The 12,671-nt window shown below is 48.4% G+C and overlaps 1 protein-coding gene across 1 annotated transcript in view; it reads right to left on the reverse strand.

Annotated features, from left to right (window-relative positions):
* The window catches only part of CHRD (chordin), a 48,359-nt gene that overhangs the window by 16,803 nt on the left and 18,885 nt on the right, over window positions 1–12,671 (reverse strand). Inside the window, exons 5-11 of the mRNA XM_082224024.1 lie at window positions 10,064–10,181; window positions 7,045–7,141; window positions 6,155–6,296; window positions 4,084–4,224; window positions 2,636–2,718; window positions 2,366–2,513; window positions 1,816–1,922 (exon numbers count right to left, since the gene is read on the reverse strand). Coding sequence (XP_082080150.1) covers window positions 1,816–1,922; window positions 2,366–2,513; window positions 2,636–2,718; window positions 4,084–4,224; window positions 6,155–6,296; window positions 7,045–7,141; window positions 10,064–10,181 — 836 coding nt within the window. The remainder of the gene's footprint in view (window positions 1–1,815; window positions 1,923–2,365; window positions 2,514–2,635; window positions 2,719–4,083; window positions 4,225–6,154; window positions 6,297–7,044; window positions 7,142–10,063; window positions 10,182–12,671) is intronic.

Consider the following 12,671-nt stretch of genomic DNA (forward strand, 5'->3'; position numbering starts at 1 on the left):
TATTGATAAGAAATACATTGGAAAACAAAAAGAAAGAAGTCCTAGCAGTGCTTGATTTATAACACAGAGCACAACTGCTTTAGAATATGATCTAGGGCCGTCCAGAAAGTATAAAACAACGCAGCTACAGAAGAACATGAATCATTCCCAAAATATAACTATAAACAAGCCTCTTACATATGTACCTTAAGTATGTACACTAACTCAGCGAGAGGTGCGAAATGTTTCAATGTTTATCTGATTGTCCTTGAATCTTCCCCGCCACACTTGTCATCCTCTCCTGCCACAGCAATGTGGCATGCCACACCCTTTTTAATTGTTTTCAGATGTTCCTAATGGTTTTTTTTAAAAAAAATAATTGCAGTGGTTTTCCGCTTTTTGGGAGGGTCAGCAGGGCAGAAATTTAATAAATAAAGAAATAAGCCATAGCCTAAGAAGACCCCATCAGTGCCTGGAAGGTGGAGAAACATGGGGAGCTGTGACGCAACAGACCCTTCTCTTTCAAGGCTTCGAAGAATGAGTCTCAAGGGGCTTGTATGCTGGCTTCAAATAAACGGCAAGCATTAACACCATCTTGCGGCTTGGATTCTATTCCAAACTGTAAAAGAATTCCCCCTCCTGCGCCTTCTTTCCCAGCCAAGACAGCTCAAACTCCACTCCCTCCCTCCTTTTCCTTCCCCCACCCACTTACTCCTGAAGCTCACCCCCCAACCCTTCTCCCTCCCACCCCTCTTATTAGCTTGGGGATTTATAACGTTTGCATCAAAGGCGAGATGAGCAGGAGGACACCCAAACTGTTTTGGCGCTCCGATTTTAATCCAAGATGGATTACTAGCCTGGCAAGGCTGGGCAAGAAGGGAGAGGGGAAGGAGAGGAATTCTCCCTCCCCAACACAAACAAAAAGTTTCTAGGAAATGTGATTTTCTGAAAAGGAGCACATTGTTGGGGTGGGACGAAGCAGGGAGAGGGAGAGTTTGGGGGCTCACAGATTTGTGGAAAAGAGACAAGACTCTCCAACCAGACCTGCAAAACTCAATTATTCAAACTATGTGTCCTTCCTTACACAATTTTCTTAGGTGTGGCCTTCACTTAACATATTATTTAGTAATATCATCTCCTGGTGACTAAATGCATTCCTACAAAATTTGGATTCGCTAGAAGAAGAGGAGGAGGAGTTTGGATTTGATATCCCGCTTTATCACTACCCGAAGGAGTCTCAAAGCGGCTAACATTCTCCTTTCCCTTCCTCCCCCACAACAAACACTCTGTGAGGTAAGTGGGGCTGAGAGACGTCAAAGAAGTGTGACTATCCCAAGGTCACCCAGCAGCTGCATGTGGAGGAGCGGAGACGCAAACCCGGTTCACCAGATTACGAGTCTACCACTCTTAACCACGACACCACACTGGCTAGAAAATAAATGAAGATGTTTCACTTTTTGGAACAGGGGGTGAGTAAAGATGCTTGGTTTATTTCCTGGCCAACCTGATGTGAATTGTTTGGGGGAGCTTGAAATCACTGGTAGGGCAGAGGAAAGTGGGAACGACCTGGTGTTTTTTTATTCTGGGACATACGCTATATGGGGTTATGTCAGTTCAGAGGCTACTTCTGGCGAAGTCAGTTTCTGCATCAAGGAAGAACCAAGATGGCAGCATGGCTGTCATAGAGATGGCCCCTCAACTCATCTGGGGTCTGCAGGTGCCTTGTTTTGCCAGGCTCTGGCATCAGGCATGCGTCAGTGCGTGCGCACACAGAGACAGACATGTATAATGTTGTTTGCTCCAGCCTTTGCAATACCACCAGACGTTTCTTCCTACCTGATACTCCAAAGTCCCGTTCTCGTGCAGCGTGAGCTTGGCAGAGCCCACAGCCCCCGTCTGGGTGGGCATCAAGGCGTCTCCTCCACAGAGCACACTCTGGATGGCTGGGGGCAAGAAGAAGAAGAGGAGGAATTTGGATTTGATATCCCGCTTTATCACTACCCAAAGGAGTCTCAAAGCGGCTAACATTCTCCTTTCCCTTCCTCCCCCACAACAAACATTCTGTGAGGTGAGTGGGGCTGAGAGACTTCAGAGAAGTGTGACTGGCCCAAGGTCACCCAGCAGCTGCATGTGGAAGAGCGGGGAAGCGAACCCCGTTCACCAGATTACGAGTCCACTGCTCTTAACCACTACACCACACTGGCAAGAAGGAGAGGGTGCAGTAAGGCTACAGAGCTGGCAGGACGGGTGTGAGTCAAATCTACATGTGGAAGCCATCAACAGCAACCGGAGTCTGCACTGTATTCAGCTGCATGGGCAGCTGTGCAGAAGGCAGAAGTCCAACAGGTGATGTTTTCTGCCCCTCCTCCTCCTCCTCCAAACTCACTGTCACAGCTTTTTCTGGTAGTGATCCGGCCAGCAATTTTACGGTGAAACCTGCCCTCCACCTCTGCGGTGATCTCCAGCTGCCCTTGCGCCAACCACAGCATTTCTCGAGCCGCCAGTCCGGACAGCACCTCTGCAAAGTCGGGGTCCTGATGTGGCAAAATGAGAGGAAGGGGGAAGGGGAGGAGGAGGAGTAACACTGTCAAGTAACGTCTGCAAAGGAGGAAGCGGCAAGCAGTTTGGCTCAGCGTTCAGATACGGAGGCTTTTACCTGCCAGGAGACATTGGCCAGCACCTCCCTCAGGACCCTGTCCTGGTGAAGGATCTGCACCCTCAGGGGGAGCCAGGAGGATTCTGGGAAAGAAGAAGGAAGAGGTGAAACACGTCAATGCCGCTCTTTGCAGCGCTGTGGACCAACATCACTCCCACTCCTGTTTCCTTGCCCCACTAGGTCAGCGAGGATGGGGAACCTTTTTTCAAACCAAGGGCCAAATTCTCCTATGGTCAGCTTTCCAGGGGCCACATGCCCTTAGTGGGGAGAGGCAAAGGTGAGCGAGGCAAAGGATATAAATGGTACCTTTGCCAAAACAGGCTTGTTTCTACAGACATTTGTACCTCCCTCTCTATCTTCCATCCAGGCAATCAAGAGGCATTATCAGGGTTCAAGAGGCATGACTGGGGTTAAAGGACAGGTTGTCCAGCCAGCAGTGGACACTCAGGACGCTCCTTGGCCAAAGTGGGCTTCACTAGGGCCTCCATTTTATTTACCTGGTGCAGAGTGGAGTGCCAGGTACATGAAGCTAGACTTGCCCCATCACAGCGTTTCTTCTCCCAGGGATGCAATGGCACAACTATGCACTGGAGGTGGGAGGAAGGTCTGACCCCAGTGCTTCTGTCTGCACTGTTGGGTCCCCCTTCACACCTTCCCAGAGGGAGCACATGTGCATTTATGGATGCAATCAGGTTGAGGGTGTCATGCATTACCTGCTGCTTTGCCCTTATATTCACTGCCCAGAGAATTTTTTTGTCACCTGCTCTTGACTTGCCTCTCAGACCGAACCCCCCAGGAGGTGACAGTCGAGCTCCTAGCTAGTAAAGATCAACAGATTACACACCTGATAGCCAAATTTGCTCTGGCAGCTAAGAAACTCCATTCTGGATATAGCAATGCTCTCTAATTTTAAATTGTTATGCTGTAAACTTTTTATAGGGTATGTCATGCGATTTCAGAGGAAAGCCTTGCCTTGCCCTCTGCTGTACATTGTAAAGGCCTTTGGCTATGTGCAATAAATTGATTGATTGATTGACCTCCCCAGATGGTGAGAGGTCCTGGCCTGCTGTTGGGGCCCACAGAGGGCCACTGTAAGTCCTCTGGAGGGCCAACTGGGTGGGGAAGGCAGCACACTAGGGCCCCCTACTGAGGGCACTTTGTCCAGGCACCCTCAAACACAGAACCAGCCCTAATCTTCATTAAGGTTCGACAAACACGAATTGCTATAGTTTCAGAGACAAGGAACTGTGGTCAACAGTTTGTAACACCCAGAAGGAGATATAATTTAGTCCCTGGCTGTTGTGGGAGTTGAACTCATTTCTCTCTGAGACAAGCCCAGCTTTTACCCATCAGACCTGTCTTGTCTGTTCATCTCCCCTGGCTGGGCCAAGCCCAGGCACCTGGCTGCACCTGCCCCACAACCCCCTGAACTTCTGCCCCTTGCTCACTTTTCTCCACCGGCTCCAGAAGCCCTTTGGTGACAAGGACAAAATGCAGGTTGTTCTCCGCGTCACTCAGGGTCAGCATAGCAATGCCCCCCATGCCAAGGTGGGTTGCGTCGACGGATGTCAGGATAGCACTGAATGTTTCTGAAATGGAGAGGAATGCAAGAGCACAGTGCTTGTCATGGATTGGTGGGAGGAGTGGTGGGAGACACCAGCTGGGGAACCCCCAAAGGAAAGAAGGTTGCAGAGCCTGGGGAGCGGCGGTGGGATGACAATGAGTGGTCAGAGGGAGAAGCCTGGGAGGAAGAGGTGTTGGAAGCTGAAGAGGTAACAGGGTTTAGTGAGCAGGGAGACTCTGTGGCAGAGAGCAGTTCAGAAGCAGAAGCAGAGGCTGGAGAGGTGGAGAGGGGGTGTCAAGAGGCAGAGCTGAGGCAGGTTGCTGAAGAAGCCAAGGGGTCTTTCCCTCCTGCTGTGACCAGCTCCCCTCTTCCCTGGTCTCCCAGAGCCAGAAGAGGTATGAAGAGGACAGAGCAAAGGCAAACAAGGCGATGAAGTCTCAGATTGCTTGGGAAGGACCTGGGGGAGGAGGAGACGGAACCGTGGGAAGGTTCAATCCTCTGCCACTGGAGAGCAAGCCAGGAGAACAGGACTAAGAAAGACCAGAGGTGCAAGACACACTGAAGCTCTGGCAAGGGCTCAGCTGGAGCCATGAAGGTCCCCAGCGGGACGTAGTGGCTCATCTGGGTGGTGTTGTGTCTCAGCCAGCAGGGTTCCCCATCAGAGGTTGACCTGGAGGTTCCAGCATTACACTGAGCCCCAGATCAGGCCCAGTCTGGAGGTGAGAAGTCAGGATCCTTAGGTGAGGCCAGAGAGGGGACACCCTGGCCTCTGGTGGTGAGGCTAAATAAGGTCTGAGCCTTAGGTCTCTCAAGGAGACCTCTGAACAAAGGCAGCCGATAAGAACCAGCTGGATGTAGAGTGTGGCTCCAGCATTTCCAGTTTGAATAACCCAGTGATTTTATTCTTTGCTCATTTATTGCATTTGCATCTAACTTATTTTTCCAAGAAGCAATGCAGTTAAATATTGCTAAAGATATTATCATTGCTCCTCACATTTCTGTTACATCCTTGCTCCAAGGAGCCTGGGATGACCCCATCTATGCCTACAACAACCCTGGGTTAGGCTGAGAGTAGGTGGCTGGGCTTCACACATTGAGGAGGAATTCAATCCCAATTCGCTCCAGACTGCCACGTCAGTAGTTACAGTGGTACCTCGGGTTACATACGCTTCAGGTTACATACGCTTCAGGTTACAGACTCCGCTAACCCAGAAATATTGCTTCAGGTTAAGAACTTTGCTTCAGGATGAGAACAGAAATTGTGCTCCGGTGGCGCGGCAGCAGCAGGAGGTCCCATTAGCTAAAAGGGTGCTTCATGTTAAGAACAGTTTCAGGTTAAGAACGGACCTCCGGAACGAATTAAGTACTTAACCCGAGGTACCACTGTACTCAGGCAGCTGTACGTACGTTCTGCCATGATTATCTGCTCACTTAGGTTGCCTCATTGCAAAACTTCTAGTGATGGGCCTGAGGGTAAAGCCAGTGAGAAACTCCGAAAGAAAAGACATGCACCCACAGACAGTCCAGGACAACCACTGTTTAGGCTGACCAAGCAGACAGGCAAGGATCTTCAAATATCCTAGATCAGGGAGACAACAAGCATTTTAAATTGCATCATGAGCAGTAACTTTTGAGTGAGAGCTCTGAGTGTATTTGCAGGGCTGACAATGACAGAAATCTGCACTCAACGGAAAATATTACACATAAACTGCATGTTTGCAGGCGGATGGAGGATCCAGAACACTTTTACGTCATCTGGTGGGATTTTATTTCCTCTGCTTCAGACTTAGATCCTCAACACACAACATCCACACCAGCTGGGGAAGTTATATTATATCTTGGTATATCACCATTTCTTTCTCTTACTAATTTATCGTTTGTTTGCTTTGTGACGCTAAAAAGAATAGAAAACAGCAATCTGTACTCAAAGGTAAAACTCTCAGATCACAGGTTACCTGCAAGGAGAGCCCGGTGCTTGATGATTTTGCCTCGTATCTCGCCCTCAGGGTGTGACTTGGTGACCAGGGAAATGTGCAGCTGATCAACCTTCAACAGCCGCGTCAAAGACTTTTGCAGGTTTCGCCAGACGCCGCAGATCTGTGGAGACAGTGTCCAGAGAGAGGGGCAGAAAGAAACAGGCCAATTTATCAGGCTATTGGAAAGAGCACAAATCCAGAGGACCGGACGCATATCCAGCATGGCCAATTGTTGGCAGCTGTCTTGAGAGAGAATGGAGTTCACCTCCGGGGGTGAAGTCAACTGCTGTGTTAGCAGCACTGAAGTGACCTCCCCAGGGCATAGTGTCTATGGAGGTCCTGGGCTACCCAGATGAGAAGACCCCCCTCTTGGCCTCACTGATGTGGTCCAAACGGAAGCAGAGCAATGCTATTGGCACCAACATGGCTGCAGGAATTGCCAGAAGGAGGTATACAAGGCACCATCCAACCATCAGAGACTCCACTCTGCATTTGTGTAGGGCTTACTCTTGAGCCTTTTCTTCTCCCGAAGATATCCCGCAAGGCAGCAGATGTTTAGGATGAGTTTTCCTTTTCCTAGATGGGCTGCCTTCCCAGGTGGACGAGCCCCACCTGCCCCTCACTTCACTCAACAGCAGCCTTTCTCAACCTGTGGGTCCCCAGATGTTGTTGGACTACAACTCCCATCATCCCTGAGCTCTGGCCTTGCTAGCTAGGGGTGATGGGAGTTGTAGTTCAACAACATCTGGGGACCCACAGGTTGAGAAAGGCTGCTGTACAGCAACATGCCTTGCTGTTTCAGCAACACGGTGCTTCAAAGCCCACAGGGGAGTAGAATAATTAGGACGATGACCTCATGGGTCACTCACCATGTTATCCTGGGGGGAGGGGCCCTTTTGCACAGGATGCTCAAAGAGGACAGTCCCACCAGTGTCTGTGAAACGGACTCGGCTCGGCTGGCCCAGCCTGCAGAAGAAGAGGCAGAGGCTGTGGGTTTGAGGTTGCAACCAGAACAGAAAACACTGAACAGAAGGAATAGGTTAGGCCGGTGCCACCAACCTGACTTAGCTCCAGATCGCCCCGCCAGCTCTTTAAACAGCCTTCAAAATGCCAATGGATTTTGCATGCTAAAAGTGTCCCCAGACTGCTACTGCTATCATTTGGTAGTGTGGCAACATCACCCTGCCTAAAAGCGTTCAAAGTCTGCATTGCCATACTGCGTATTTGGTTATCTCTTCGTTTTGTACTTTTCCAAGGATGCAGAAAGGCCCAGGGACAGCTTTACTGGGTCTCAGGTGGTGGTGGGCTCTCTTTCCTTGGAGTTCAGATGGCCATCTGTAGGGGATTCTTTAGCTGTGATTCCTGCATTGCAAGGGGTTGGACTAGATGACCTGGGGGATTCCTTCCAGCTCCCATCATCTCTAGCCTGCACGGCCACCCTAGGCTACTCAGGGTCTCAGGCAGAGGAAGGTCCTTCTCAGTGCTGCTATCTGAATTGTGTGGTTCACCCCACGCCACCCCGAGATTGCAGGGACTTAGCCTGTGGGTTTTCTGCATTGAAAGCACATCCTCTGCCACCGAGCTATAGAGTAGTCACTGAGATACAACGTCCAAAAGGAGATTTATGCTTGCCATCAGCAAGCAAGGAACCACAGTTGCAGACCCCCAGGTTTTTTCCCAATGAACCCCCTGCAGGAGGATAGATGGTGCCCCTCCAGAGGCTAGCCTCTCTCCCTTACGCAGCTTGAGAAATGCAACTCTCCTTGGCCCTGCTTAAAAAGGAATAACGACAGCCTTTGAGGCTGTTTTGGGGGGATTTGTGGATGCATTTTGAAATTAGTCACCGCTTGGCTATGCAACGGCCTGGAAAAAGAGGAGGGACCACCACAGCAGAGAGGCTGGCCGCAGCTCTCTCCCGGAGCAGGCAGAAGGAGGATTTAACAATCGGGAGAGACTGATTGATTGCTGCTCCCCGGAGCCAAGCCCCAGGCAGAAGGCAGAAAGACCCCCGCTGACCCCAGCCTTGAGCAAGCGAGGAGAGGCAGCTGGTGCCTCGGCAACATGTGGACGCTGAACTTGTTTACTGGAGCCTTTCCCCAAAAAGTTTGTTTTTAATAAAAAATAATAACCACCGTGACGGGGAGGAGACTTTCTGCCTGGGACGGATACAGAGAAATTCCAAGCTGGGATTCACCCATGGCTGTTCAGCTGTTTCATAATGATATCAGAGGAACACCAGCTGCCTGTCAGCAAGATGTGCTATGAAGCCGATGAAACAAGAGAAGTCCGGGCGGAGAGAGAGATGGGGAGCAGGGCAGCTGGTGTGTGAACCCCAAGAAAGGGCGTTACAGCACCCCTTTTCCGTTTTAGGCACAAGGCTTGCCATGCTATTTTCTCACCCTGGGCATTATAGAAGCATAGAATTATAAAGTTGGAAGGGACCCTGAGGGTCATCTTGCCAAAATAATAATAATAATAATAATAATAATAATAATAATAATAATAAATAATTTATTATTTATACCCCGCCCATCTGGCTGAGTTTCCCCAGCCACTCTGGGCGGCTCCCAATTGAGTGTTAAAAACAATACAGCATTAAATATTAAAAACTTCCCTAAACAGGGCTGCCTTCAGATGCCTTTTATAGATAAGATAGCTGCTTATTTCCTGAAGGGAGGGTGTTCCACAGGGCAGGCACCACTACTGAGAATTATGATTCTGGTTCCCTGTAACCTCACTTCTCGCAATGAGGGAACTGCCAGAAGGCCCTCGGCGCTGGATCTCAGTGTCCCGGCTGAATGATGGGGGTGGAGATGCTCCTTCAGGTATACTGGACCGAGGCCGTTTAGGGCTTTAAAGGTCAGCACCAACATTTTGAATTGTGCTCGGAAACATACTGGGAGCCAATGAGATCTCTCAGGACTGGTGTTATATTGTCCCGGCGGCCGATCCCAGTCACCAGGTTAGCTGCCACATTCTGGATTAATTGCAGTTTCCAGGTCACCTTCAAAGGTAGCCCCACATAGAGCACGTTGCAGTAGTCCAAGCGGGAGATAACTCGAGCATGCACCACTCTGGTGAGACAGTCTGGCTTCAAGTTACAAGAAAGGCTATTCCGACTAAACATTCAGAAAAACTTTCTGACTGTAAGAGCTCTTCAGCAGTGGAGCAGACTCCCACAAGAGGTGGTGGACTCTCCTTCCTTGGAGGTTTTTAAGCAGAGGTTGGATAGCCATCTGTCATGGATGCTCTAGCTGAGATTCCTGCATTGCAGGGGGTTGGACTAGATGACCCCTGAGGTCCCTTCCAATTCTGTGATTCTATGAACCCCCTGCAATGCAGGAATCTCGGTCTCCCATCCAGCTTAAAACCATACCAGAACCTGCATAAATGTGCTCACAGTTTTATTGCTGCAGCAACTGCATGTGTGCATGTGCGCAAGGGGTGAATCACAGCCAAATAAGCTGGAAATGGTCTCTTCTGAAACCCTGGAGAGCTGCTGCCACTCAGTGTAAACGATACAGTCAAACCTTGGAAGTCAAATGGGATCCGTTCTGGAAGTCCTTTCGACTTCCAAAACATTCGGAAACCAAAGCACAGCTTCCACTTGGCTGCAGGAAGCTCCTGCACCAATCGAAAGCCCCGTCAGACATTCAGGTTCCAAAGAACGTTTGCAAGCCGGAACATTCACTTCCGGGTTTGCGGTGCTTGGGAGGCAAAACGTCCAAGTACCAAGGTGTTCGTGATCCAAGGGACAACTGCTAGATGGAACAACTGGAGGTGCCAAATTTTGGCCTCACTCAGGGCACCACATTTCCCAAAATCACCAAAGTCCACCTCTGCTACATGCTTCTCCCCATCCTGAACATCAGACTGGGTGTCACTCACCTCTCATAGTTGATTGAGAAGAGGAGGTGAGAACGCACAAGAGTGAACCTGGCTTTTGCCACAGCACTGGACACGGGCGTCTGGGTCTCTGAGCCGCTGGTTAGCAAGGACACAAAATCTGAGGAGCAAAAGGGAACTGCCTGTGATTCTGCATACATTGCAAGTGATCCAGGAAGCCTGAAGAACTAGAGATATATATATTTCAAAGTCTACAGTTCTACATTTATATGTGATTAATGCCTCCACTGTATCTTTTTTTAAACGCAAGTTCAATAAATGATGACATAAGCATGCACACATACAAAAACCATGCTTACTCATACTGAAAGTATTAAAACTCTAAACATCGGCGATTGCATTTTCAAAACTGATAAATTTATTCCTAACCACATTTATAAACAGACCTAGTAAACTCACTTTACAGATCTGTCCTTTGTAGGTTTTATAAATTCACAAGTGCTAGATTCATTTCTACTGTGTTGGACCCCATGTCCCTGTCTTACAAAAGCACCATGTATATTTTCAAGGAACCGTGTAAACGCTGTAAACATAAACCGATTCCAAAAGTTAATTCTGTTCTGCAGTATGATTGCTTAAATTTAAAAAAAATCCCTTTGTTTACTCAATTATAACATCATTGCATTTCTAATTATATACAAAAGCGACGCTGTCCTGTCTAGCTAGGGGAAGAATTTTACATAATTCAATAAGGATAGCATTGGTCCCAATTGTATATTTATTTGGAAAATGCCATTAATCATATTTATTACTGTCCTCCAAAAAGCCTCTGTTGTTATTATATTAACTTCAGCATTCTGCAAAAAACAACAGCAATGGCCACCCCCCCAACCACCCCCCCAAAAAAACCACCCTCTATCTATCTGCTTCAAAGAGTGAACCACCTGACAAGGTTCAGAAATGGGGAACCCAAATAATCAAGGGAAAGGAGCAACTTCCCGATGAGGAAAGGCTGTTGCATTGGAGGATTGCAGGAAAAACGAGTAACGGAAGGCATGACAGAACTGTATAAAATTGGGTCTCTCAAAATAGTAGAACTCATGGACAGCCAATGAAGCGCAATGCTGGAAGATTCGAGACATATCAAAGAAAAGACTTCCTGCAACACATTGTTAATCTGCAGAACTCCCTCCCTCAGGAGGAGGAAGAAGAAGAGTTTGGATTTGATATCCCGCTTTATCACTACCCTAAGGAGTCTCAAAGCGGCTAACATTCTCCTTTCCCTTCCTCCCCCACAACAAACACTCTGTGAGGTGAGTGGGGCTGAGAGACTTCAGAGAAGTGTGACTGGCCCAAGGTCACCCAACAGCTGCATGTGGAGGAGCGGAGACGCGAACCCGGTTCACCAGATTACGAGACTACCGCTCTTAACCACTACACCACACTGGCTCCCTTAGATGATGATGATGATGATGATGATGATGATGATGATTTGTTGCTGAATTACACAAACAAATCCCACAACACTGTTATCAGGAGACAACGGTTAAAATGTCTTTGAGTACAAAGCAGCATAGGGAGTTACATGTCAAGCAGAGCTAACAATGTATTGTTCACTTGACATTCTAGCAGATTTCCAAAGCCTGAGGTGGGAATGTTTCAGGGTAGAAGTTAACATGGTAGAAGAAATCCATAGAAATTCTCTTTAATAGAGAAGTGGTGGGCACCGACTTAAAGGTAAAGGTAAAGGCACCCCTGACCGTTAGGTCCAGTTGCGGACGACTCTGGGGTTGCGGCGCTCATCTCACTCTATTGGCCGAGGGAGCCGGCATTTGTTCGCAGACAGCTTCCGGGTCATGTGGCCAGCATGACTAAGCCGCTTCTGGTGAACCAAAGCAGCGCACGGAAATGCTGTTTACCTTCCCGCCGGAGCGGTACCTATTTATCTACTTGCACTTTGACGTGCTTTCGAACTGCTAGGTTGGCAGGAGCTGGGACTGAACAATGGGAGCTCCCCCTGTCATGGGGATTTGAACTGCCAGCCTTCTGATCAGCAAGTCCTAGGCTCTGTGGTTTAACCCACAGCGCCACCTGCGTCCTGGGCACTGACTTAGGTGGCTTTAAAAGAGGATGGGACAAATGCATGGAGGAGAGGGCTACAGTAGGACGCTGGACTAGTGAATCATTGGAATGGTCCCAACGTGTTCTTATGACGCAAGGTTGAAGGAGGCCTAAATTGCGCCACCTCAGGATTCGCAAAATATCCAAATTCCAATCCCTCACTTCCTTTACTTCTGCCGCAGCTACCTTGAGTCCTTATTTACCAAGGTCCGAGTTTGCATTTAACAGGGGTAAAGGAACGGGCAAATCTGTTGCTTTTAGGTTGTCTCTGTTTCTCATTTTTCCAATCTTAAATTTGCTTCTTGTATTTCCATGTCAAATTTGTGCTAAAAAAAAGTTCTCCTGAAAATTCATCAGAATTCTTGTGTGAATTTATTGCAATATACACATTTAATGCAGTTTTGGCTAACGTACATGTTTCTACAATGCAATTATTCTTAAAATGATGCATTCTTCTACGTTGTTTTCACAAATATATGCATTTTCATGCAACCTTTGCCAATGAAACTGCACTGCAAAATTCAGAGAA

This window comes from Podarcis vaucheri, assembly GCF_965113315.1.
Source record: "Podarcis vaucheri genome assembly, chromosome: 5".
NCBI classification, from domain to species: Eukaryota; Metazoa; Chordata; class Lepidosauria; order Squamata; family Lacertidae; genus Podarcis; species Podarcis vaucheri.